Source organism: Carettochelys insculpta, chromosome 1 (genome assembly GCF_033958435.1).
Source record: "Carettochelys insculpta isolate YL-2023 chromosome 1, ASM3395843v1, whole genome shotgun sequence".
Lineage (NCBI taxonomy): Eukaryota > Metazoa > Chordata > Testudines > Carettochelyidae > Carettochelys > Carettochelys insculpta.
In genome coordinates, this window is record NC_134137.1 from 367,276,529 (window position 1) to 367,302,390 (window position 25,862).

The 25,862-nt window shown below is 43.3% G+C and overlaps 1 protein-coding gene across 2 annotated transcripts in view; it reads right to left on the bottom strand.

Moving 5' to 3' along the window:
* Window positions 1-5,426: 5,426 nt before the first annotated feature.
* DHTKD1 (dehydrogenase E1 and transketolase domain containing 1) overlaps window positions 5,427-25,862 on the bottom strand; it is a 47,574-nt gene continuing 27,138 nt past the window's right edge. The window contains exons 11-17 of one of the 2 annotated variants that reach the window (XM_075017954.1): window positions 25,690-25,840; window positions 18,922-19,028; window positions 15,504-15,668; window positions 14,191-14,273; window positions 12,970-13,139; window positions 10,644-10,729; window positions 5,427-7,169 (exon numbers count right to left, since the gene is read on the bottom strand). In XM_075017954.1, coding sequence (XP_074874055.1) covers window positions 7,068-7,169; window positions 10,644-10,729; window positions 12,970-13,139; window positions 14,191-14,273; window positions 15,504-15,668; window positions 18,922-19,028; window positions 25,690-25,840 — 864 coding nt within the window. In that variant the 3' untranslated portion in view covers window positions 5,427-7,067. The remainder of the gene's footprint in view (window positions 7,170-10,643; window positions 10,730-12,969; window positions 13,140-14,190; window positions 14,274-15,503; window positions 15,669-18,921; window positions 19,029-25,689; window positions 25,841-25,862) is intronic. The other variant, XM_075017955.1, reaches the window with a different exon arrangement.

Consider the following 25,862-nt stretch of genomic DNA (forward strand, 5'->3'; position numbering starts at 1 on the left):
AAAAAAAAAAAAAAAAAAAGAGCTCGGGTGGAGTATGAGGAGCGCTCTCAGCTTCCTGCAACTGCATTGCAGAAGGGGAGTACAGCTGTCCGCTCACAGACAGTTCATATCTGCAATCGTACAAACACCCCGCTGGCTCCTGCTCCAGGGGATAGAAGAACGAAAATGCCAAACTTCCACTCCCGTTTAATAGAGTGCGGGAGCACAATAGTAAGGTTTTAAAAAAATCTAGCCTAGCTGCACTTCAATTATAGCCGGCTCTGCCCGTGCTCGCTACTGGGGCTGTGAAACTATTTTTTATTCCCTTCAGTGTTCTAACTGCAGCTTCTGGTGCCTTGATGGGAAGAGTAGGGAATGTGAAAATCCAAACCCCCCCCCCCCACTGAAAAGGGAGGAAAAGGTTAAATATCTTAAGAAAAAAGTTACAATTCAAAAAGCATAACTAGTTAGGGCATAACTAATGTGACAAAGAAGAAAGGGGTTCAAGTTTAATTCAAAGAGACTCACGATAGAAGCTAATGAGCACTATACGATTCCACTCACAAACACCTCCCCGCCCCGTAAAAGTTAGCAAACTGTTTTATTCCATTCTGTTCTCTCCCCTTTATTCAAAACAGTGAGCTTTTCGAGGAAAAGAGTTGTCTTCGTGTATGTTAACATTCTACAACTGTGTAACCCTGACTCCACCCGTTTAACCATGTTCTTTCAACCTACATTACTGCACTGAAGTTTCAGTACAGTATTAGTACCACCATATGAAATCAAACATGGATAGAAAGAAGATATTCTCTTCCTTTCCTTGAAATGGACAGGGCTAAGCTTTCTGGGAGAAAAGTATAGGAAGACAACTAATAAACAGACCCTTTGCCCTAGAAGAAGTATAGGGACTTTGACAAAGCTCTGGTTTAGACTGTATGCATGCAACTCCCTGTAACTGTTATTGACATCACTGTAAACTTGGCAATAAGAAGATAATTTCATACAGCCCGATCTAGCAGGAAGTAGGTAAGTACTATGCTGATACAGCCTGAAATAGAGAAAAAGGGTGTTCAGGGTGGTGGTAGTGCAGCAGCATCGGTGAGGGGAGAACAGCCACACTTGTTCCCTTTAGATAGTCAAACTGCAGTGGTCTGCATGCCACATTCACATCAGATGGTTGCTGCCTTTTAGCCACCTGAACCTAAGAGGAGTACCCTGGTTCCCACTCTTGGCTGATCAGCAGAGCACTGCAGGGAGGGCTAGATTTTCATCGGGGGGGGGGGGGGGGGGGGAAATCTTTCCACCATCCTAGTGTGAAGCAGATGGTGGAATAAGCTACAATTTAGACAGCTAAACAACTTTAGGTGAATGAGCCACTGGGGCCTATGCTTCAGGACATGCTGCTACTGATAATCGTGGACCTCCTTGCCCTTGGTTCCCAGGAACCGCTTGGTCAAAGCATTGTATGGTCACTGACATGCAACACTGTCTCCATGTAAAGCCATTACACACAGGCTTTTTCCTCCGATAATCACCTCTACACACCTTTTCTCATTTCCTTCTCATTCCCATTAATCAAGCCCTCCAGCAACCCTACACAGCAGATGAAAATACCATGGAATACTTCTACATACATCTTTATAGCATCACTGATGCCCCTAGACAGGGTGTTTGTGCTTCTCAGAGACTTCAAATACCAGAGTTGGTACTGAGTACCACCTGTGGAAGGTATGGGGGTGGGGGGGAAGAACTCTGATGGTCACCCTCTTCTCACAGTGTGTGCTGTCATTGGTCTTGTGATAACAGCCAACCTGTTCCAGTAGAAGAATTGTTTTGAGACCTCCTGATGACACCCATGGTTAGGACACTGGCACCTGCTTGATTATGTCACCATCTGGTCCCAGAAATGTGCTGATATTTGCACCACTCACACAATGTCAATGCTGAGGACGACTGGACCTTCAAGTAATAAATTCCATTATGTCATTCAAACTAGCACCAAGGCATGCTTTCACCCAAAAAAAAAAAAAAAAGCACAAACACACACCACCAAAGGATCAGCACTGGAGGTTGAAAGGACCATGATATGAGGCTTCCAGCAAAGCCTTAGCAACAAGCTACACAGCTAAGACCCACCAGAGGCCTGTCTTCAAGCATGATCCTTTCTGAAAACTGCTGTCCTGGAAACCTGTGGTGAAACCCTTGGCTACGCCAAGGAGCCAGGACTGGTTTGATACTAACAATAAGGCAAACCAGGACCTAATTTTGGTGTTAAATCCAGAGCATTCAAAGCCTGCACATCTGAAAAGAAACAAGGTTACAAGCTTACCAAGGCCAAAGTATGATGAAGAGTCTTTAAAAACAACTGGTGAAGAGACAAAGGAAAGGAAATACAGGCCTATTTAGATGCCAATAACAGTCACTGGTTCTTTAACATTGTTAGGGCAATTTATGGACTGTCAAAAGAGGGTGTTACTCCCCTACAATCAGAAGATAGGACATTGTGTGTCAAGACCAAGTATAGCATCAATTACCAGTGGCAGGAACACCTCAGCCACCTGTTCAAACGTGATGCAACTGCTGACAGCATTTTCAACCTGATCACTTGTCTATCTGTGTGTCAATATGGATTGTGAACCCTCCCTCAAGGAGATCCACGCAGCCATAAAGAAAGACAATAGACAACAAAGCCACAGCCACTAATGGAACCTCTGTCATTCCTATATTCTCTCATTATGATGATCTGGAGGGGAAACCATGCCCAGCCAGTTCAGGGACTCCATCATCATGACCATCTTTAAGAAGGGTGACAGGATGGACGCAGAAAGTATCAAGGGATCTCCTTGCTTTCAGCTGCAAGTAAAATTCTCAACTGAGTCCTTCTGAACCATCTCCTTCCACTGGCAGAGAAAGTTCTTTCAGTGGCACAATGCAACTTCCAACCAGGGCAAGGAACAACTGATATGACCTTTTCTGCAAGCCTAATACAAGGGAAGTATTGGGAACAAAGTCAGCCTCTGTATATGGCAGTCTTCAATTTGACTAAAGCATTCAACTGTGCCAACTACAAGGCCCTCTGGAAAATCCTGCAACATTTTGGCTTTCTGCCAAGATTCATTGTCCTATTCCTGTTGCACGACTACGTGCAGACCATACTACTCAACAAGGGCAACACAAGTGAACGAACTGAGGTAAGGACTGGAGTCAAACAAGGGTATGTGATAACACCTACGGTATTTAATATCTTTGTGGCAGCCATGCTCCAGCTTATTGGACATGACCTCCCAAGAGGAATTGAAATTACCCACAGGATGGATGGTAGCTTCTTCAGTCTGAGCTGTTTCAGAGCCAAAACCAAGACCACAACATCAAATCAGTGGTAGAATTCCAGTGCACTGGGAACACAGAGGTCAATGCTACCTCAGAAGATGGTCTCCAAGCAACCTGTGTTTCTGCTATAGCCTACCACAGGTTGGGACTGACTCTCAGTACACATAAGACCAAAATTCTCTCAGCCAACGCCCACTATACCCTTACCTAAACCATCCATCATGGGGGACAACCAAGTGATGAAAACAGTTGCCCCAATCTTGGACACTGTATGTCCAGCAACGCTGACACTGACAATGAAATCTGCCACTGAATTTCCAGTGCAGCTTATGAGCATTTATGGAGGCAAGTCTTTGATGACCATGACATCAAAACGGACTAATAATGACGTCTTCAATGCCATGGTCATCCCACGGTTGCTCTGCAGAGCTAAAGCTTGGACTCTCTTTCGATGTCACATAAAAAAAACTAGAGAAATTCCAAAAGGTACCTGAGAATCTTGGGCGTCACATGGCAGGACAGAGATGAATGTTAGTATCCTCACAGAGGCCGATTCCTGCAGCACATAGGCAACAATTTCCCACAAGCAGCTTTGATGTTCTAGTCATGTGGTCAGGATGCCTGACATGTCTGCCTAAACCCTCAACAGATTCTCTATGCTCAGCTGAGCACGAGGGCAAGATCTCATGGCGGGCAGAGGAAGTGCTACAGAGAGATCCTTAAGAACAGCTTGGTAACGTGCAACATAGACACGGACACCTGAGAGGCAGGTGGAGGATCAGGTAACCTGGAGGACCACCATCAAGAATGGCACCCAACACTTTGAGATCAAGCCTTGTCTCTATGCTGTTGTTGCTATTAACCTAAAGAGAATGTAACACAAAATTCCCCAAGTGCTTCTTGTAGGAATACAAAGTATACCATAAGCTTCTGCTGAACTATGAGAGCTGAAGTAACATGTTCAGCAACTGTTGACAAAGGTATAAGTCTGGACACAAATTCCAGCATACTATTCCCTGCCTTGCTATAGATTTCCTCTGTGAAAGTTAGGCAGAGTCACTTAGCTTTTTTGCTTCTAAGAATGGGGAAAAAACAGCTTCCGTTACAGTGTTCTGAAAGTTTGTGAAGCTTGTTTAAGATAAAAACCAACTCAATTAACAAACCCCAATGGGACTACTTATAGCTGTGCTCAATAGCATAAGGGTTCCACATTCTATTTCAACATGAACAGGAAAAAAAAGTGTTTCACTGAAAATAAGATTAAAATATAAATCCCTGGCTAGAGTTGTTAACCTCTCCCCACCACGTATATGTTAGCTCTCCAGGATACACTTGGGTGGCAGTTGAGCAAATGGAGTACTACCCCACATTCCTTATGAAAGGGGTGAGATCCACATGTAGATTTTGATTATGGATTGCAGTTGTAGATTATGATCAGGTCCAATATTTTGAATGTTCTGGCAATATTTTCTGATTTGAGATGTTTGTGTGCACCTTCTATTTGGTACACAAGATGTCTCTTAAAGATCTCCCCATGTCCTTTGAGCTCACTTAAGAGAATTTCTACTGAAAAATACATTTTACAAAAGTTAGTGACAGCAAAAAAAAAATCTGTAAGTGAACTTATGCATCTCATAACTTATGTCACAGTACTAAAAGAGATGAACAAAATATTGTTATAGCATTATCCATGTGACACTTTTCTAACTGAGTACCAGCTGTTGGGGGAAGAGGGGGAGATTGTTTGATCTTTAATACAGTTATACCCTGAGATACACCCATTCGGGTTACGAGAATTCAAATTTACGAGGAGTTTGATTTAAAACCTCTGCTTCATTTTATGAGGAACTTCCTCAAATTTACGAGGACCGATTTGAATTGTGCGCGCCTCGGTGGGACGTGGCCACCCTGCAGCGGGGAAAAGGCTGTGGCTCCAGGCAACGGCTGCCCACAGCTGTATCCCACCCGGCACATCTCTCCACAGTGCCCGGCAGCAGTTTCGCAGAGCCCCCTGCCCAGCCTTTACCTGTGGCTGGTCTGGGTCTCCGCCTGCAATGTTCCTTTGCATTTAGTGCCTCGACCACCACTGGCAGGGCCTCTCTGCTGCGCAGCCCCACATGAGTGAGGCATTGTCTCTCGCCATCCGGGGGCCCCCTGTGCCTGCCTAGCTCCCTGCATGGCCAGCCCCTGGCACTGCCCCGTCCCCGTGCAATATAGTAGTCCTTCAATGGATTTTTATTCAATTTCTTCATAGTCCTCCATCATTTCACAGAACTGTAACAAGTCAAGCTGGCAATGCATTAAACATCTGAGAGTGGCAAATGGTTTTCTCCTATGTCAATGTTTGAGTCCAGTGCTATTTTATGTCCTTACAGACACATTCAATTTCTAGTGATCCTCAAGTTATGGAATCTGCTTGGCAACAAGTAAGAAAATCTGACCCTTCAAGTACCCGTTGCAACTTGCGTCAGCATGTTAGAACAGTGGCAAGTTAGATTTTAAAGATCATATTGGAAAGAAATGCATTTTTGGGGCTCAGGAACACAAATTTTTTTCCCATTGAAATTAATGGTAATTACATTTTCAACTTACAAGAATTCGCCCTAAGACGAGTTTTTCCAGGAATGAATTACCCTTGTAAGGCAGGGGAAGACTGTATTAAAAACCAACTGCTTTATTTAACACTCCAAATGATCCAATGTAAATTACACTGCATGTATTTCCCCCATTCAAATCTCTCAGTAAAAAGCCCAAATCAAAAAACAAGCCCAAGAATTAATCTAATGAACTGCAGCAATATTTCTCATCCACTAAGATCAGATAAGCTGCACATTAGAGATTTCTTATCTCAGACTGCAATAGTTACAGGATCCAGCACACACCAAGGCTTGGAAATGGAAATAAAATACTAATTTTCACCTATTACAGTATTAGGTGCATTAAATGATGTCTGGGGTCTTATTCAAAAGTGTTTGGGACATGAGCAACACAGATTAACAAGGCAAGCAGCCATTTTGATAAATTGTACCTTAGGAAGCTAATTCAACAAAAAACAAAACTCACTCATCTTTAAAGAATGTGTTGGTTTGACAGTGCTAGAGCTCCATTTATCTTCAGAACAAAGCACAGGGAGCCAGCACCACCATCTTCCCATATACTGCCATGTTATTGTGGCTCAACCTTGACAGAGGCATCACTCAGGGATGAGACGGTAGTTGTATCTATGGCTCATTCAACTCTCTGCTGAAAATTTCAAGCAGGGAACCCAACCAGGGTAGTATTTCTCTACACCTTTGCCCACTCAAAGAGAGAAATGGGGTAGACTCAAAAGTGGTACTCAAAGGCCAATGAAAAGTATTTTGTTACAGAAGGGCCATAGTTGAAGGCATTACTCCATTCTTAAACATCCAAATTGAAAGTTAAGGGAAAACTGTTCCCACAAATCAATACCAAATAACTATGGCTTTGTACCATTATGAGGGAGGCTTTATAAATTAAACATTTGGTTTCTCAGCTAACTGATCTCATGGTAGCTTTGTTTTATATAATGGGGGGGTGGGAAAGACAATGAGCATTGTCCTCCGCATACTACATATAGACAGAGGTCATTATGAGTTTTGTTGCATCCATGTTTAAATAACTGCTCTTTCCAGAACAGTTCCTGATTTGTTTTTCCTTTGTAGAATGAAAAGGCCAAGGGATTTTCCTTTTAGGGAGTTTACAAATATAGTAAGAAACTGGTGTCCAAGTAGAAAATCTTAGACAAAAGTTTTGGCAAGGATGTCTTCATGTTGCTGCTGGTGTAGTGTTCCAATGCCCACTGCTGGGGCTGGTAAGGAAGGTCTACTCACAAGCTGGAGCTGCAATTAAAATTCAAGGGGGGGGGGAAAAAAAAAAGGGTGATTTAGACTTATGTCTGATTAGATTGACTTTCTCCATTTATTTAACATTATTCTAGGTCTCTCTCATCATGGCATCTGAATGCCTCAAATAAATGAAACACAAACACTGGATCTTGGAGTCCCACAAATAAGTGATTCATGAAGCTACTGTTCTTCTATTAATGAAAAAAAAAAAACAACTAATTTTTTCAGTCTAATGTCACCATGGGGATGACTGCCTTCGTAAACAGGGCAACTATGCCCCTAAGATCAAAATATTCATGGTGACAATCCAAAGGAAACTTCTCAGTGGAGATCCCATAAAGTCCCAAAAAGTTCAGCTTCAAAAATGAGAGCAAAAGTGCCTCAGCAAATATTGCCCACAATGGCCCTGGCTCTCATTTAGAGAGAGAGAGAGATTCACTTAGAGAGAGAGTCACTTAGAGAGAGAGAGAGATTCACAGAGGGACTCAAGGCACTGCCGTACCAACTTAGAGGGACCTTGCCACATTGTGGAATTCACCCCCTGCACAGGTGCCCACACTCCCTATACAATGCATGGCAAGAAAAGTACCCAAGAAGGAGAGTCACATAAGCCAGCATTCTGAACAGACAGCTGCCTAAGATAGCCAACAGGAAGCACTGAGGAGAGGGAGGTAGTCTAAATTCCATGCCTGAAAAGTACAAAGGCATGTGAGCGGGGGTGGGAGGGAATCTATCCTTTACTTCAGAATCAAAAGCCATGGAATTAGGTGCCTAAACCCATTCTCACAAAGGGAGGCGGGGGAAAAAAGGTGAAGGCAGTACCCCCACTGTCTTTACTTACAGCCCAGTGGCTTCATTGTCCTCCACTGCCTAAGTGGGAGAAGGGATTAGAAAATGGATTTTTCACTTATCAGGACAGCGCCTGCTACTGGACTATAGGATGTTCTGGTGCAGTATTCTTTCAGTCTCCTATTAATGTTCCACAGCGCATAATTAAATATTAACTTGGCTTCAGAGTATGAGTTACTGGCTAGCCCAGTGCTAGGGGCACTCCTCCCAGTTTCAAATCCTTTCATCCCATCAGTCACTGTTAACCCACCAGCTCTGTGTTTTTGGGGAACTAGAGCATGATGTCCGGTCAGCCTTGTGCTCGTGGGGAACCAGGGAGTGAGACTCATGGAAAACAAATCCCATTGCCAAAGATCTCTGCTTGAATCAATGACAAAGCACTGAAACTGGCAGGGGTAGACACCTAAATCCCACCAAGAAGAATGACTGGATTAAGGAGAACACCCCTTACCTCATCTGGATTGAGGACAAAACAGAAAGACATCTCCATGAGCATAATGAATGGAGAACAGTTCTTCCAAAGCAGGAACTGCACTGAACTATGAGATACTAAAAGCAGAGAAACACTGCCTGACGGGAAATCTCTGCTCCAAATGCTAATGAACCCAGGCCTGCTCACACCCAAATTAGTCATGATCAGACCAAATTCTAGTAATAGATCCTATTGATACCAAAAATACTCACCTATATCCAGGCATGATCAGTCTATTTTCTCACCTCTGTTTACCTATAATCACATACTGTTTTCTTCTTGAATCATTGTCCCATCTCTGTACAAAAACACCTACCCTGCCTCAAGAAATTGTTCTGATACCTGGATGCAAACACACATCAGTTCCACTGAGAATTCATCATCATCTCCTGCCTGATCATGCTAGGGGCTCTGCTTGTCTCCTGCCCTCTGGATCCCTGGCTACCATCACCAGCTGGGATCCCCAACCAGTGCAAGCCCCATGGAGTGGTGAGCTCTCTCTGTAGGCATAGCCTCCTAGCCTCACCTTCTGTAATTAGTTATACGGTTTGCTAGCCCTAACATTTGTAATCAGTTCATTTTACTATTGTAACAGTTAAATATCTATTCACTACCCAGAAATAAGGAACTTTCATTGTTACACTGGTTGTCTCTCTCTCCTCACTTGTCGATAGGGGCATTGTTTTGGCTTCCCCATTCACTCTGCAACAACACTTCTTGTGCCTATGCTAAAAATCCCTGTAGTGCTCAGAAATCCTGTGGGGTTTGCCCAAGTAGAATGACTGTTTAATGTGGGGGACTGGGTGCTGAATGGGGCGGCATATGAGAATACGGTTTAACCCAACCATCGAGTACAAGAGCACATAAGGGCCACAGCTTGGCACTGCTGTAGAACCCAGCCCACTGAGTACAGGCACGAAGTGTCAGCTTGTAAGTGCTGATTGGCCGGTCTTCTCAGACGAGCTGTGGCAGAGACCAACAGTGTGAGTGTATGCATGTTCACTTAAGTCCAGGGTGGGAAGAACTTAATCCCGTGGGCCCTGGGTCAGGCAGAATAGCTCCATTGGGAGGTAATTAGAAGAAAGGAGAAGTAAAGCTCCATAGGAACACTAGTATCACAAGCAGCACACTAACAGAATTATTCACCTCTCCCTTCCCCCAACCTCAAATAAATGAGCATACCCCAGAGTAATGGGCAAATCTGGTAACAACTTAAGCAGGAGATTAAACCCAGGCCTCCCATATAACAGGAGAGCTCCTTAGCCAATGCACTAAAAGTTATGATGGTGCGGGGGGAGGGGAAGGTTGTAGACAAAACCTCATCTGGCCATTTTATATGGGTTTATGCATGCTCTGTGCACATATATTGGATCAGGTCACAAAGACAAAACAGGTGTGGGGTAGTTGGGGCTGGCAGGGGACACAATGGTGATGACACCTGGTCCATGAATCCTACTAGGGTTCTTGGACACTGAGCTGCTGGGTGAGTTAGGTATCTGTGCACATGTTCAGCAGCTAAAATTCAGAGGCCTCAGGGACTGCAGAGGTAGAAAGTCAGGGGTCTGTCTAGGTGGCACTGTGCTGCAATTTTGAGAGTGCTAATGGTACCTAAATTTTAGACTTAGGTGTCTATTTTAGGTGCTTATGTCCCTACTATTGGGGCTTGTTTGTTTTGTCTACTTACAATGTGAACACTTTGGGACAGGGTTTCTTACTATTTGTAGAGTACCTTGCACAACAGGGCCCCAATTCTGGCTGTGACCATTAGATACTACTTTAATATACTGAGCAGTTTAAGATGAAATATTACACTATTTTGAGGATTTTATGTTTAATGGGGGGGAAGGGACAGCTCAGTGGCTTGAGCATTGGCCTGCTAAACCCAGAGTTCTGAGCTCAGTCCTTGAGGGGATGATTTGAGGGAAATAGATTTAAAAAAAAAAAAAAAAAAAATCTATCAGGGATGGTAATAGGTCCTGCAGAGAGGACAGGGGACTGGACTCAATCTCTGAAGGTCCCTTCCAGTTTTTATGAGATACACCCATCTCCATATATTATATTAAACTAAACACTATTAATTCCTGGCAGCAAAATATAGTATCTAATGACTCAATTTTAAAAAGTACTATACCAAATGAACACCTTACCTTACATGCCAACTGCTTCTCAAACCTTGGTGACACAAAGGCCCAGGGACCCATGTTCTGTGGCTCCTCCTGACTCCAAATAAAATCTGATGGAAAGATAAAAGCGGCCTTGTGTTTGTATGTTCCATATAAATCAACTGATCTTCCCACTGAATACAAAAATCAGTACTAATGAATATTTAAGCTAGTTCACTTAACTGTATATTCCCATTATATCTACAGCAGAGAATCCTGGGTAGGGTTTGGATGGGTATCCAAAGCTAATAAGTGGGCCATGTGCTTGGCCATCAGGTCTCAGTGGGCCGCAAGAGTGAAGTCAGATGTGCACCAAACACACGCAGCCAGAATGACCCCAGGTTAAATATATTAATACATGGCATGCTGAATGTTTCAAAACAAGCAGAAATACTTTAATCATTTATATTTTAGTATAACTGTCAAACTTCAAAACAGTAAAAAATTTACACTTACAACATCAAATCCCCGCCAGGCCTCTCTCCTGCCTCCTCTTCCAAGTGTGACCCATCCCTGCTCTTTTCTCTCCCTTTTAGCACTTCTGGAGCATCATGCATTGGGTGATTCGTGTCCCATCCCCACTCCTCCTGTTGCTCTCAGGCTTGTATGCCACAAGTCAGCAATTCATGGCAGTCAGACTCTGGGAGGGAGAGCAGCAGAGTTGGGGCATGCATTAGCTGATTCATGGTGCTCCAGAAGTTCTGGGAAGGGGGAAAGGAAAAAGGAGTAGGTAAGTGCAGGACACCAAGTGTACAAGGGGATGGCGGAAGGGAGCAGAAGGGGGTGCATAGGTCACAGCTGGAACCCCAATTGGCTGCACATGGCCCACAGATTGCTTTGATGATAGGATCATTGTAGATTAGTGATCCTCAGACAAAAGAGGGGGTGCCTTCCCCCCCACCCCCACTAGAGTGGACTGTTACTACACAATGGTTCTACCAGGGTGAAAAACATGAAAAAAATTTGTATTTTAAATAAATTATCCTTCCCGTTGCCTCCAGATCCTTGCATTATTGAGAACACTCATGTTTTGAAGGATATCCCTCCCTCAAGGTCAAAAGGTCCAATATTAGTGATCAATAGGAAGAGATACCAAATTAACTGATCTGCAATATCTGTTTAAGTGCACATCCTGTAAATTTATACCATTGTACCAATAAGCTCTTTAGGACAAGGATTGTCTTAGTCTTTTTGTACAGGCCTACCACACAAGGAACTCAACCTCAGCTGAGTTCCCAAAGTTCTACTATACTACAAATTCTAACTGTATTACCACTAAGTAAGTTTACCACTGCCATCTACTGGATCACATCATAGGCTCCATACTAGTAATATGCCCCTAACATTCAAGTGATAAGGATTTGTTTATAAAGCAGAGGTTTTCAACCAGTGTACCATGGCATGCAGGTGTGCAGTGATAAGAGTACAAGTGTGCCATGAAATGTCATCCATTTCCCCTTGATGTGGTTCTTTGCAGAGTCGCTGGGAATAAAGAATCGACAACCTCATGCCAGCTAGGGCTCAAAACAGCAAGACTGCCCGAGTCCCAGCTAGTACAGGGTTTGTCATTTGCCCCTCCCCACCCCCCGGTGGCACTTTGCAGAGCCACCATAGAGAGACTATGCCAAACCTGCAGGACTCCATTTGTACTGGAAGGAATCTGAAATGCTACTCCCTAATCTCAATGAGCTGGCAGGGAGCCCACCCCGACTCCCTGCCTTGGCAAGGGGTAGGGAGGGCAGAAGCTGGTTGGAATTGGGACATGGTTTACATGCCATGTCTTGCCACCAACAGCTTGGCAGGGAGGGGAGCCTGCTTTGAGTGGTTATTCATTTACTCAACACCCCTAGCACAGCATTACACAGATTCTGAAAATGTGTCTAAGAGCATATTCTGTGGTGGATTGGAAAAATTAACGCATTTGATCTTTGTTTAGCTTGTTGTATGTACTACTAATTTGCAAACCTCTCTAGTAAGACTAACCATAGTAAATGAAAGTAAGCATTCGTTTATGCTGCAATTCTGAAAGTAAGCAATCGATTAAGCTGAAGAAAGTGGATGCGCTGTGGAAATGTTAGTCTCATTGACACATGCTGCATCGAAGAGGTTCGGAACCACTCTTCTAAAGCAACAGATCTAAAGTTATATCTATGGGTGAAGTCGGGAAATAAAAACAAAACCAAACTAAACCTAGGCCTATTAATCCTAAAAAGAAAAGTGGGGTAGCAACAAGTGGAGTTCTTAGATAGCCACAGACTTATTTCAGTATTTTAAGGAGCGATTATATGCAAAGTATAAAGATTTGCCTGACCTTTGGCATTTTTATACTTGTTCATCTCTTGCTGTAGAGCTTCCAGGGGGAAAGGACACAGTTCTTCTAGTCTGACAATAGCGGTGCTGTGCTGCTTCTGTCCAAGTGCCTCTCTCTGTTTCAACAAAGCATAGTAGTGCTTGCCGCAACAGAGCACCACTCGGCTGACGCTGAACGGCAGAAAAATTGAAGTATTTTCAGGTACAGCATTTTAAAAGAAACCCTATTCAGACACTTCTTATACATTTAAAAAAAGAGTTTAGGCATTAAAGTAAAAGAAAACCGGACAAGGCCAAATTGCTGTCATATCAAAAGAAGGAAAGAAGTCTAGAAGAAGAAAGATTGTCCTGTTAAGTTCCTAACATCAGCTCAATTTCCTGCACTGCCATAGACTTGGCCAAGTCACTTGGTCTCTGTGCCTCAGTTTCCCACCTGGAAGTTAGATAGCAATACTTCCCTAACTTACAAAGGGCATTAAGGGTAAACAACACATTCAAAAGTTTGAGTCATTCAGACTCTACTGTGATCGTGATCAGGTATTATTGGTAGCTTTGCTCTTCATATTCTTGCCTAAGAAAGGGAAAGGCTCTCAAAACCTACTTTTGAAACAGTTCTCTGGTCCAGCAATGGTTCTTACCCTACAAACTCCTCACTTCAGCATGTGAAATGTTTCAGGACCAACAAAACAAAAAAGTTATGATTTTTCTAACAAAAATAGCAGAAGAGTGAGGGATATATTTGTTTATGATTGACAGTGAATTTTGCTCTAGTACACTACAGGCAGAAGACAAACCCTTACCAAACTCAAGGCCTCTGAATACACTGGAGTTCATACCTCAATGGTTATATCCTAAAAACTCCTGCAGTCACAGTTTGTAAGACAATCCAAAAATGTAAGTTGTGTTCAAGTTTGTGCTGAGGTAAGATCCACCCAGCATCTGTGCAGAGATAACATTTCCTAAAAGATCAATCTCCTTTGTGTAATGTAAAACCTTCAGGCCAAATTTGCCTCACTTATAGGGGTGTTATTCAGGGCTAATAAAAATCAGTGAAGTAAGTTTTATAGGAGGTGACTACCCGAAGTCTCCTACTGATCCTATGTATTTTTTTATTCATGAAATGGTCAGAAAATTATTTTCTGAAAAAAGCCTCCGTATTTTACAGCCAATTATGCTTACATGTTGTTTGGAACGGTTAACGTTACAAACAAGAATCAATTACCTGTTTGGATCCACTGACAAATCACCAATTACAGGCCTGAATGTTGTCCCTGAGGCCATTTCTTGAAAACTCGACACTGCTCCCTAAAATGGGGGGGAGGGAAGAAAGGAAGTAGCACATTTTAACTTGTGGTTTCCAAACCTGAAAAAAATCCAATGTATAATGATCAAAACAAGATCTTGAAGAAAACCCCACAAGTCAGTCTTGTACTACTGGTTACAGATCAAAACTGTGTGTCAGTCAATTGTCTATGGGGATTCTAAGTTTCTTGGCACAATGTTCATTATTAACAAAATCAAATCCAGTGTCTATGTAAGCCCCTTCCTTTTGAAAGGGGAACGTTAATGAGCAGGTTTGAAAGATGCTAATGAGGCGCTGCAATGAATATGCAGTGTCTCATTAGCATAATAGCAGCTGCAGCGATTCAAAAGTGCAGCTTTTTGAATTGCACACTGCCTGTGGAGACAGGACCTTCGAAAAGGAACACCAACACCACCACCACCACCACCCCCCGCCCCGTGCGCAGGTTTCCAAAAGATAGGAAGAAGGGCTTTCAAAAACTCGGGAGGGGGGGGGGGTCCCATCTCCACGGGCAGCGTGCGATTCGAAAAGCTGCACTTTTGAATCGCCGCGGCTGCCATTATGCTAATGAGGCACTGCATATTTATTGCAGCGCCTCATTAGCATCTTTCAAACCTGCTCATTAACATGCCCCTTTCGAAAAGAAGGGGCTTGTGTAGACTCAGCCAGACTGATTAACAGTGGATGCTGTCAAAGTAATTTTAGCTCACAGATTTAGACTAAAATTATTTAATAAAACTATTATGAAGGGTTATCCAGTATTTCTTTTACAAAATCCATGGTTAATTTCCCCCCCACCTTCTTGACAGAACTTAAAACCTTCTTTGCCAATGCTATCAATGCAAAGACATAGCAGAACATTTTGCTAATGTGTGAGAACTGGGAAATGAAACTCACCCCTCTAGTCTTAACATACAAATTAAATGGAAAAAGCAAACGTAAGCGGAGAAAATCAAATAAGATATTATTTTAAATGAAATCCTTTCACAAACCACTGTAGTGTCAACATGGTGCCAAAAAAACCCATAGAGATAGTTTTACAATGATATAAGTGTTAGCTTGGCTTAGATTGGAGAACTTTACAGGAGCAAGCCAAACCAAACAAGCCATGTTTAGATTTATGAAGGCCAATATAAACTGGTTCAAACTAATGCAAGCTACATGTTGTTAAACTGGTGTAACAGTGTGTTTTAGATAATCAAATAGTAAAATGCTCTGTGAGGGTTACTTACCGGCAATCTTAGCAGCATTTTGGGAGAAACAACAATTAAAGGTTTCCGGAAATTTCGGATCATCTGCCTGCGGAGCAAATGGAAATACTGTGCTGGGGTGGTTGGATGCACAACTGACATGTTCACGTTGTCACCATCAACTCCCTCTTCTGCACTGTCACACATCTATGCAAGGAGAACAAAATTATCCCTCACCTAAAAGCAAGCTGTAAACCAAAAATACTTGATACAAAATGATTAAGGTAAAAATCACTGGTGTTTGTACAGAGAGCAAATACACGCTCCAGTGCTAAAGGTCTCATAGCTTATAAGAAAAATACAACAAACAAATGAAGAAGTGGCTCTAATTCTTTTATAAACATTAATAAGATCTCAAATACGCTACAAAAGCTTTACCTGTGCTAGAACCAGGATGCTGAATTTTATTGTTTTTAAGAGCATAAATGGGCTCTTTAACAACTTTGCCTTTGTTCCCAGACCCACGCACACTGCAATCACTCACTGAGATTGTAAAGCACTTAAACAGTTCAAAGATGTGTTATAGCTTTTAAAATAATTTTTATACTGCCATTTTTTAAGACAGCAACAACAGCAAAATGAAAATGCCAACGGTAATACAATTCAAGTGCTTTCTAATAGAAGATCCCAACATCTCTTTGAAACATTAGTGAATTCAAACACCACACACACACACCCACCCAGATGGAAGAAAATATTGCTCCCATTAAAGCAGTTTCTTTATCAGTTAAATGGATCTTGTAAGGTCGCACAAGATTTGTTTCAGAGCACAGAATAGAACTGCAGTCTTCAGACTTGCCCCTCAACTGCATGATCACTCTTTCTCCCAATCTATACCATTTTCCTTTCGATAGCATCAACTTTGGCTAGGTCTCTGCAAGATCAAGTAACACCAACCCTTGAATTCAAGGTGGATGGAAACTGTATTTTTTCAAAATAAACTCATTTAAAATTAAAATTGAGCTGATGACAGTCTACATTAAAACCTACAAATACTATATTAAAATAATTTAAAAATGAAACAAAAATATTCCTGCAATCCATGTTTACTGCCAAAGTTCTAAAGAAAGTCAAATCCCTGAGCCAGTGGAAGCCTCTGGCTATTACACCTGGGCTGTGGCCACACTTGGCCAAAGCCTCGAAATGGCCATGCAAATGGCCGTTTAGAAGATTACTAATGAAGCGCTAAATTGAATATTCAGCACTTCATTAGCATTAGGACACTTCCGGCTGCGGCACTTCGAAAGCTCCGCCTTCGAAAGCGCGTGGCTTGGTGCGGCTACACGGCGTTCCTTTTGGGGTCCTTTCGAAAAGGACCCCCGTGTAGCCACGCCAAGCTGCACGCTTTTGAAGGAGACGCTTTTGAAGTGCCACAGCTGGAAGTGTCCTAATGCTAATGAAGTGCTGAATATTCAATTCAGCATTTCATTAGTAATCTTCGAAATGGCCATGCAGATGGCCATTTCGAGGTTTTGGCCAAGTATGACCACAGCCCTGAAGTGCTAAACTAGTTTTTGACAACATTAGCTTCTTCTTTGAATAGCAGCCTTCAGATTCCCGAAGGGGAGCTCTAAAGAGGTGGGTGAGAAGCTGTTTTCAGTGGTGTCAGATGGTAGAACAAAGAGTAATGGTCTGAAGTTGAAGAGGGAGAGGTATAGGTCAGATATTAGGAAAAACTACTTCAACAGGAAGGTGGTGAAGCATTGGAATGCATTGCCTAGAGAGGTGGTAGATTCTCCATCCCTGAGGTTTTTGGCTGGACAAGGTCCTGGCTGGGATGACTTAGTGGGGGTTGATCCTGCTTGAAGCAGGGGGCTGAACTAGACGACCTCCTGAGGTCCCTTCCAGCCCTATGATTCTGTGATTCTTCAGGTACAAATAGAGTGTTTTCTTTTTCTTTTTTCCCCCCAATTAGTTCAGTTCATTTAAATTATTAGATCATTCAAACTTAAATCAGTTTGAGTTGAAAAGAGCAGGAAAGTTTGTTTTTAGTCTAGCGGTTATTAATAAAACCTAGGTTCAAGGAGATCTACCAGTTCTCAAATCTCAAAGGACATGATTAATAAACAGTTCAGCACCTAACTGCAGATAGTTCCTTTTTAAAAAGGAAATCTAATTCAGAAAGTATCAGGAATTCACAACATGATTTGATAAACTCTTTTTTCCGTAAGTGTACCAGATATAAGAATTATTTTTCATTAACGAAAACTATGCATGTTTTTATGCATTTTAACTCAATTGCAATTTTCATCCAAATGCAGTTTGACATCAGTAAGTAACTGGAAACAAGATGGGTCCAATAAAGAAATTGCCTCACCTATTTCTGTTGGTAGAAGACAATCTTTGAAGAAGAGCTATGTAGGAACTTGAAAATTTGTCTTTTACCCACAGAAATACATCCAATGAAAGATACTACCACATGCATCTCATCTAATATAAATTGGGACCAACAGCTTCAACCACACTCCAAAAATTGTAATATTAATCATCTAGTACAGGAGTCAGCAACCTTTCCAGGCAGAATGCTGAAATTTGACCTCTATGTATGGTCCGAGTGCAGGTGATGATTTTTAAAGTCATTAATAGTCCTACTTACAACAGCTTCATTAATAAATAAAAATGCAGAGCTTTACTGTTTAGCTGGTCTGGTCTTATGTTAATCCACAGGCTGCATGGCTTTGAGCACACTCCCAGCTAATTGGGGGAGAAGGGTTGGGGCTGAGCTCCCACCTCACAGGCCGATAAAAATCGGTTTGCATGCCACTCTTGGCACCTGTTCCAGAGATTGCTGCCCCCTGATCTAGTAAATAAGAAAAGGCTTTGTTCACAATTTTCTAATATAATAAAATGTAAAAAAAATTAAGACTATAAATAAATGCAGGTTGATGTGTGTCTATCAAAAAGAGATCAGATTTAGCACAAAGACTATTTAGGTGCAAATCAATGTAAAATAGAAGTTATTGAAGATACACGTCTCCTAGAACTCTAAAGGACCTTAGGAGGTCATCTAGCCGTCCCCCTGCCCTCTTGATTGGACCAAGCACCATCCCTGACATCTATTGCCCCAATCCCTAAATAGCCTCCTCAAGAACTGAGCTCATAACCCCAGCTTTAGCAGGGCAATGCTCAGACCACTGAGCTATCCTTCCCCCATGCATTTTAATGGTTAGCAATAGATGAGAACCAGCCTGTCTTTGGAAAATAAGGACAAACAGAAAACAAAATGAAAAACAATTATTTATACCAAGGCTTCCTGCATACGGATTTAAAAATCAACCTACACTGCTTAATTTGGCAAGTGTCATAGGCATGTAGCAAGTTAATACAACAGCCTTCCTGAAGCATCTGGCATTGACATTCATTGGCAGAGGGTATGACATAGGCAGGCATATCCGGCTACCTGTAAGAAACGTTCCACTCGGCAGGAAGAATGTTCAGGGCCTGCACCATCATAGCCATGGGGAAGAAGAATGACTATTCCACTTTGCAGGAGCCATTTAGCTTCACCTAAAGCAGCAGACACAGAGAGGTAGTCATGTTAGTCTGAATCTTCACAAAACAAAAAAGCAGTCACATAGTCTTTAAAGTGCTATATGACTGCTTTTTTGTTGTCTGAAGAAGCAGGACTCAGGGTGGGAGGTGAGGGAGAATTTCAAATCGTGAGTCACCAAGTGACTCCATACAATATTAAGTCTGTGCAAATAAATCTTCCAAAGGTTTATGCATACCCACACACAACCTCAGCAAAAAACAGTCTTTAAACACAACTATGCAACTTCCTGTGCAAGTTTAGTGGCCAGTTCAAAATTTTGACACAGTACAACTTTGATAACCCGAAGGTCTCAGAGGACTGCGAAGCCTTAGGGTAAGGTCAGAGCAGTAGGGTTTTGAGGCAGAACCAAACACTGTTTCCCTCTGCTTCAATCATAAATCCTATCTTTTGTTTTAAAAATTATACTAAAAAGTTACAGTAGAGTCCTCTTAATTGAACTGTGTCACCCTGATTAGGCAGGTACACCAATTAAAAGCCCCTTTGACGGGCAGGGTGGGGGGAGGTTTGAAGTTAAACAGAAAGTGCTGAATAAAAGTGATTCACTGCATGTCTTTTTACTGTATTTGGGGACTTTTGTATCAAAGTACCAGCACAGAGAATTTTATACTTATTTAACCACTGTTAAGTCAATTTCTTATTCAACTGCTACTGTTGAAATGGTGTCCCTCTGAAACAGGGTTTATTCTAATACTGTTGTGCTGAACCATTATATTCCATTCTCAGTTTGCCAGTTTCCTAGGAACTGTGTCAATGAAGTGCCATCTCAGAATGGCCTCTCTTCACAGAAATCTATCAGGAAGAAGAAGAAGAGCTGGTGGGGTGAAATCCCATTCTCCTCACCTCCAACACACAACCAAGGGAACTGGGGTTTTTTTGCTTGACCACCTGACCCCATAGGTGGCAGAGACTGTTCTAGGAAACTAGCAACCTTTTAAAAAAAAGCCCTTCTTTCATCAAAAACAAAAGACCCAGAAGGAGAGAAGTCAGGATGGACTTTGGCTCCTCTAAGGACTTGTATCCAACCCCAACTCACAAAAATAAGACTAAGGAGGATTGTGTTCCGGCACTGATGGTTGTACCATAGATCTAACACTCTTGTGTGCACACACCTTTTAAAAGAACAAGAAACCTTTCACTAAATCTGTACACTCATCCCTCACTTCATGAGCACAAGTGGTTCCCAACTTTGTGCTCATAGGTGAAAACTCATAAGAGGGACACTAAACTCTCATTAAAATACACATAAAAGTCTCTGGTTCCCAGAGCTCAGGGAAGGAGTGGCAGGCAGCAAGTGGCACTGCTTGTGGAAGGTAAGTGAACTTTGGATTTGGGGAGCTGGAAAAGGTTAAAGGCTGGGGGCAGTTTAAGGCCATGAGTGGGAGGGAGGATTAAAACCTGGTGGGCAGTTGGTTCTGTGGGGGAGGGGGGGTTCAGGCTGCTGAAGGTTGCGTGTGCGGGGTGGTCAGGCTGTGGCAGGGAGTTAAGGCTGCCACAAGTTGGGTCTGTGGGGCTGCCACAGAGTGAGGCTGCCACAGGGCCAGGGGCTGGGGAGGGGGTGGTCAGGCTGGCGCAGAGCTGGCAGAGGTGCGGGGTCAGGCTGCCACAGAGCCAGCGGGGAGGAGGCGGCGTCAGGCTGCCATGGGGCCAGCCGATGGTCAGGCTGCTGCGGGTAGGGGCTGCAGAGCCGGTGGGGGTCAGACTAGGGCAGGTTGGAGCCAGGGGGAGGGCGTTATCCTCGTATTAGCAAGGGGAGTTCACTCGTAGAGTAAGTGTGTCCCTCATTTAAGCAAGTACTCATAAGTGAAGTACTCATTTAACAAGAGATGAGTGTATTTCCTTGCTTTACTGCCACATTATCCCTAAAAGTGGTAACAAGGAATCAGAGCTCCCACAGCCAAGTGGTCTTTGAGGGTCAGTCTCTCCAAGGAGCCTGGGGGCTCAGGAAAGCCAAAGCACTAGTTCCAGGATGTAAGTAGTAGGACAGTAGGCTCCTACTGCTCAAGAAGGCTGTCAGACATGGCATCTGTATGACATGTATTACCTCAGTGCCAACTTGTAGAAGCCCACAACAGCCAGCCAGACACACTTTACGCCAACACGCTTGCTATGTCTAAAAGGTGTCATGTATGACAAAAATATATGTAAACTGGTGCCCCAGTGGTCCTGAAAAAATGCTTGTATGAAGCATTTAAGGATTGTGCACAACAAAAGATGTGTGTTGGAAATGTGTTCTTAAAAATATCTTTATTTATGTATAAACCCAGCCTGCTCTACAGTCTGTGCTGACTGTCCTCTGCCTGTAGCCAAACCAATCAGCCATTGCATGTGCATTTATATACAAGGCTAACTAAGCCATCAAGCTAACAATCAAAGAAAAACAGTTCAGCAATCATGCCATGGTACAGAATCTGCACCCTAGGAAGCTTTCTAGGCTCTTGAGCAGAAACAATGGGTATTGGATAATATAAGGGATGAAAGACTTTTTAGTGATCCATTACTTAAGGGGCACAGGGAACAGCACCCTGTGAAATTTGGATCCTCTGTACAGGAGGGTGAGAGAGACAGACACACACACTTTGTTAATGGGGGGGGACCTCAAGCCAGTGGTTCCTACCCAATTCACTAGTGCAGACCCCCAATCACCCTCTTAAACTCTCACTGACCCCAGCCAATTCTAGAGACACTATGTACACTTCATTAAATGAAAAAGGAAACCACAACATAGATTTTTGGACATTAACAACATTGGAAGGTATCCAATTTTAAAATAGTTGATTAAAACTTAATTTCTATGATCAAAGTTACAAATTGCATTTTTATTTCTCCCTCCCCCTGCCCACCTCCTCCCCTCCCCTCCCCCTGCACACCCCCAGCAATACCCTGGGACCTGCAGACCCCAGGTTGGGATCCACTGACTTAGGCAAAGCTTTTAACTTACTAAAATTAAATTTTAAATCCTCAACAAAGCAAGTTTTGGTTTGCCTGTAACCAAACCCATCTTTCTTTTGCTTAGTATCACAGTGAAAAACCAGAGGTCCTGCACTCCATGCTGGAGCTGCAGAGGGACTCCCAATGCAGCACTGAGGGCTCTGTTCATTGCTGCCCAGGCTCCCCTGAATTCAGTTTGCTCACACCCCCTTTTCCTCCCCCACCCCATCAGGGCAGGCCCAAACATAGGGAAGGGGAGCAAAGACAGCCTGCCACTCTAGCCCCAATAGCCACTGCAAAAGGCTGTTCCACCATGCTTGACAATGCTTATTTTCCCTGATGCTTAACTCTCTCCTCCCTGCGCCCTACCCCCAATAAACTTATTTTTTTATCACCAGCTCAGTGTGAATTTGTTACCCATGTGTGTTGGAGTACAAAAATCACAGCGGGAACTTGCAGGGGACAGCCAAGGGCCACAGAGAACTTGCAGCACAGAGACACAGCAGGGGGTTGAGGAGGCTGGGGGAAATGGTACAACTGGTTGCCACTATTTTGGAAAATAACCCTCACTTCACCTCCATTCTTCTTCCCACAATTTAACCCCCCTCCCAACAAGTAGCAGCATTCTTTGTGAAAGCCACAGGCTGCTTTATTGGTTCACATTTGTTGGGGAGCACAAATCGTTTTGGGGAGTGGTGAGTGGTATTAAAAAAAAAAAAAAAAAAAAAAGAAATGCAGCACTCTCACGTGTCTGGCAAATCATTCATGAAACTATGTTTCAAAACCCCCCTAATTGCTGCAGCCTCAGAACAGTTATCGGAGAATGGCCATGTAGGTGGCTGGGAATAAGCCCTGCTGATGGCTTCAGCCTTGGAATTCCAGACGTTCATAAAAGTCTCCCTCCTGGGATTCACAAATATTATGCAAAATACAGCATGCTGTCATCACAGTGGGGAACATGAGTTTCTGAAAGGTTCAAATGGGTCAACAGGCACTTGAACCTCGCTTTTAAAACAGCCAAAGGTGCATTTCCACCACCATTCTGCACTTGCCGAGTCCAACATTGAAGTTAGTCTGGCTGTGGTCCAGGGGTAAGGTTTGGTAAGGCAAGAGAGCAGAGGGTAAGCAGACTCGCCCACTGTTCAGGCATCTCCACAAGCGCCAATCTTGATTTTCTGGTCTGGGAAAAGGAAAGTCCCACTCAAGAGCTCTCTGTACAGCCCAGAATCTCTGAAGATACATGCACTGTGAACCTTCCCCAATCATCCCACACTGCTGTCAGAGAAATGACCTTTGTGATCTACCAATGCCTGCAACACCATCAAGAAGTATCCCTTTCTGTTTATATACTCACAGGCCAGGTGGGCGAGAGCCATGATGGGGATGTGCCTGCCATCTATTGCACCACTCCAGTTAGGAAACCCCAGGGCAGCAAAGCCATCCACTATGGCCTGTACATCTCCCAGGGTCATTGTCTTCCTCAGGAGATGCTGACAGAGTGTCCTGGCTACTTGCACCACCCCCACTGTAGACCTGATTGATTTACCACCGACCAGTAACTATCAGGTGTTGCAAACATCCACAGAGTGACCACCACTGGCTTCTGAACTGTTAAAGCCAGCCTCATTCTTGTGTTGCTGCACTTCAGGGTGGGTGCCAGCACATCAAAGTTACATAAAAGTGCACATGTGAAAGTTCTGCAGCCACTGCTCTCATCCTAAGACTCCAAAATGATGTGGTCCCACCACTGTCTGCTGGTCTCACAAATCCAAAACCACCACTCAACTCAGCAATGCATCCAGCATTTGACTGCTCTTGGACTGCAGTTAAGTGATTTCCTCTTCCAAAGTCATCATCCTAAACTAACCTCTCCCTTTGTATTTGAAAGAAAAGTGCATGACAGTCCGTGAAGTTGCCATAAACGGCGTGTGCCAGGACTTGAAGCATTTGAGGATCTATGATTACACTAGTGCTGTATCAATGAAAATGGTGCAACCCCCTGTTCATTTTGGCATGCTTTGTAAGTGCTTTTAATTCTGGGACAGTGCTTTGCATCCTGGGATAGTGACAAACACCCACAAGCAGCCATGGCAATTTTGTAAAACCACGCACACACACAGCAACAGGGCTAAGGCACTGTGGGGCAGGTATACCCACAATGCACTGCTCTTGCATTTTTAACTTGGATTAGGCAATGGGGACAAGCTAACAACACAAGAAATGGTGGGTTGAATTTCCAGAAGGCTTGAAGACAAATTCAAATGAGGTTAAAAAAAAGTCTGATTTGTTTCCTAGCACAGATGTGGCCTCAATGAATTTGCTCGTAAGAAATATAGGCTGGAGACACAGCTTAGCAAAAGCAAAGCTCTCACTTGCTGAGACATTAGGGTAAGAGTTGCTTATACATCCAGGCATCCTGAGCAGACAGTCTGTGCCTTGGGGTGCTCCTAAGTGAGCCAGATCTAGGAACAGTTCTTAGCAGCACACAAGACTCACTGGTTAGAGCCCATCATCACAGACTGATGTTCATTCAGGAAGCAAGACTAGACCATGCTGTGAAAGGTCCAAATCATTTAAAACAAACAAATCAACCCACCCCACCATACCTTACCACCACCTGATACCATATAGGAGAAATGCAGTGATTAAGGAATTAGCATGGGTGTCTGGGAATAAAATCAATCAATCTTCTTCATGTGCAGTGTAAAACCCTCAGGCCTAATTTGGGCCTTGCTCCTCCATAGACTTCCCAGTTGACTGTGGGAAAAATCACTTAGTTTTTCTGTACCTCAGTTCCCCATCTGTAAAGTGAGAATAGCAGTACTGCTCTACTTCACAAAAGGTGTTGTGAGGGTAAATACATTAAAGTTTATGGCTGTGTCTCCATGCGCTGCTTCTTCTGAAAGCAGCACACTAATAGCTAACCGGAAGATGGTAATGAGGCATGAACGCAAATTTTCCACTCCTCATTAGCACATGGTTTGGAGTCCAGAAGGAGCTCTTCTGGACTCCAAAGTACACATGGGCCATGTCTACACTAGCCCCAAACTTCGAAATGGCCATGCAAATGGCCATTTTGAAGTTTACTAATGAAGCGCTGAAATACATATTCAGCGCCTCATTAGTATGTAGGCAGCCGCGGCACTTCGAAATTGATGCAGCTCGCCACCATGCGGCTTGTCCCGACCAGGCTCCTTTTTGAAATGACCCCGCCTACTTCGAAGTCCCCTTATTCCCATCTGCTCATAGGATGAAGGGGACTTCAAAGTAGGCGGGGTCCTTTCGAAAAGGAGCCCCGTCGGGACAAGCCATCTCAATTTCGAAGTGCTGCGGCCACCCTCATGCTAATGAGGCGCTGAATATGTATTTCAGTGCTTCATTAGTAAACTTCGAAATGGCCATTTGCATGGCCATTTCGAAGTTTGGGGCTAGTGTAGACACTGCCAATGAGATGTGCGACCTGTGGGGATCTTCTGAAAGGAAACCTTCCTTCCAGAAGCCCCTTCTTCCTCAACATGGAGACACAGCCTATGAGTCTACGTAAGTACTCTCATCAGATTATTCATGTAGATTTCTTATTCTGTATCTTTGTATCATGTATTTTTTTTGTTTTGAGCATGGGGGGTCTTTTAATTAAAAAGGAATTTCAGTAACACAAGTAACAAAATATTTTTCTTCCCCACTCACCTCCAGAGATGAAAGTGTCAAATATTATCTGGGCTCCATTAAAGAAGTCACCAAACTGAGCCTCCCAAATTGGCAGTAACTTGGGGCTTTCAATACTCATTCCATACTCAAAACCAAGTACAGCTTCTTCAGAGAGGGGGCTATTGCTCACCTAACAAAAGAGCAAGTTTGCA